General features: G+C 36.8%; 1 protein-coding gene across 1 annotated transcript; it reads right to left on the bottom strand.

The window, feature by feature from the left end:
• Positions 1–6: 6 nt before the first annotated feature.
• On the bottom strand, positions 7–1,294 carry LOC123964907 (microtubule-associated protein RP/EB family member 3-like; the record flags this gene model as incomplete). Its single annotated transcript, XM_046041570.1, has 3 exons — positions 7–37; positions 122–293; positions 1,149–1,294. Coding segments are annotated over 3 exons (349 nt in total), but the record flags the coding sequence as incomplete, so codon positions are not given.
• Positions 1,295–1,558: the final 264 nt, after the last annotated feature.

Here is a 1,558-nt window from a genome sequence, read left to right as displayed (position 1 = left end):
GGGAACATTTTATTCACAGTGCTGTTCTCTTCTGTGTCTGACAAAGGAAGAGAAAAAAAAATTACTGTATACAGTGCACTGCCTTATTTTATTATCACAATGAAAGAAAATGTTAAGTTACCTTTTTGCGATAGAAGAGATGTCACAAGAGGGCTAATATCATGGCTGTCCCGAGCTTTCACAGGGTCATAGTCTTCACTTTTCACATTTGCATTGTAGAAAACTTTGAACCACTTCAGAAGCTCAAAGTTGCTTTTAAAATCCCCTTTTATGAGCTCCTCAACGGAGATGGTCTAATTCAAGAAAGAAGACAACATTTAGAAATTAATATAACTTCCATTTTGATACAGTGATACAGTGTCCTATAAAATAAATCTTTGTTTCAAAAAGGGATATCCATTAGTTGAAAAAATTACCTACACCTTGTCCTTTTGCGGAAAAGATGACATCTGATCAGTGATTCCAAGTAGATTTTTCAGTGTCAATTATTTGTAGTTGATAGACTAAAAAATAGTTCAACATTTTCGGAATGAGAAGATCAATACCACTCTCATCTATACACTAAACACAACATGTGGCTAATGTGGCTTCATGGAAGTTCTTTGACATTAGCTTCAGTAATGTTAGCTTCAGGCTATACAGACTTATGACTTATACAGTTTTACAACAAACTGCGACTTTCTTGACTTTATTATTATATTTTAAATTGACAAACATTGTATGTGTAATTCAGGGCACAATTGAAATGGGATTAACTAGCAACGATGGGATATGGGATAATAACAAAAAAACATATTTTTTCAGAAATAAGATCCCATGGCGGTCCACCAGAATGGGAGAGTACTTAGAGTCTTTATTGCATCTTGAAAAAATAGATTTATTAATATAAGAAAAACCTATCTGTCATGATGGCAGGTGACAACACAACCCTTCATTTTGCAGGTGGCAGGTGCTAATTTCATTCCCTAGGCTACATACAGTACAATCCCATGATAATTCATTCACAATTTAATTGACACAGGCATGCAAAACATTGGCTTGCTCCTTGTAAGATTTTATCCATATAAAGAATAGATTCTGAAAACTAACAAAAGTAGAAGAAAAAAAGGAAACTGTAATATTACTCTATTACAGAAAAAAGTGCATACCCTTGTGACACCACTCTTGCTGAAGGCCTCGTGGAGGAGTCTGAAGTTGTGCTTACAGTCATCTTCACCTTGTGCATCAAACTTTACCTTGGTCATGTCAACAGAGCCAGGAATAACCCAGTCCATGATCTGACAGTGACATGCACCTGTAGGATCATACACACATAAAGACAGATCATAAAGTGTTGTCTGTGCAAAAAGAACGCTCTTTTGCTGTTCTTCAACAGCAGTGGGGATATAGCGCTGAGCGGAGCTGTGAGGAACCATGACCATTCAAGCCATGCTGGCGTGGTGTAAGTGTTTATCCACAGCACAACACGGCTCCTCATCTAAAAGCTAGCTGTGGCTGATTCTGCTTGTACTATTCTTTCTTGCAATATTTAAGACTGTCCTATGACTGTTGCGTAATT

This window comes from Micropterus dolomieu, unplaced genomic scaffold (genome assembly GCF_021292245.1).
Source record: "Micropterus dolomieu isolate WLL.071019.BEF.003 ecotype Adirondacks unplaced genomic scaffold, ASM2129224v1 contig_6153, whole genome shotgun sequence".
Taxonomy (NCBI): Eukaryota; Metazoa; Chordata; class Actinopteri; order Centrarchiformes; family Centrarchidae; genus Micropterus; species Micropterus dolomieu.
Note: the sequence above shows the minus strand (reverse complement) of the source record. Positions and strands in the feature narration are given on the sequence as shown.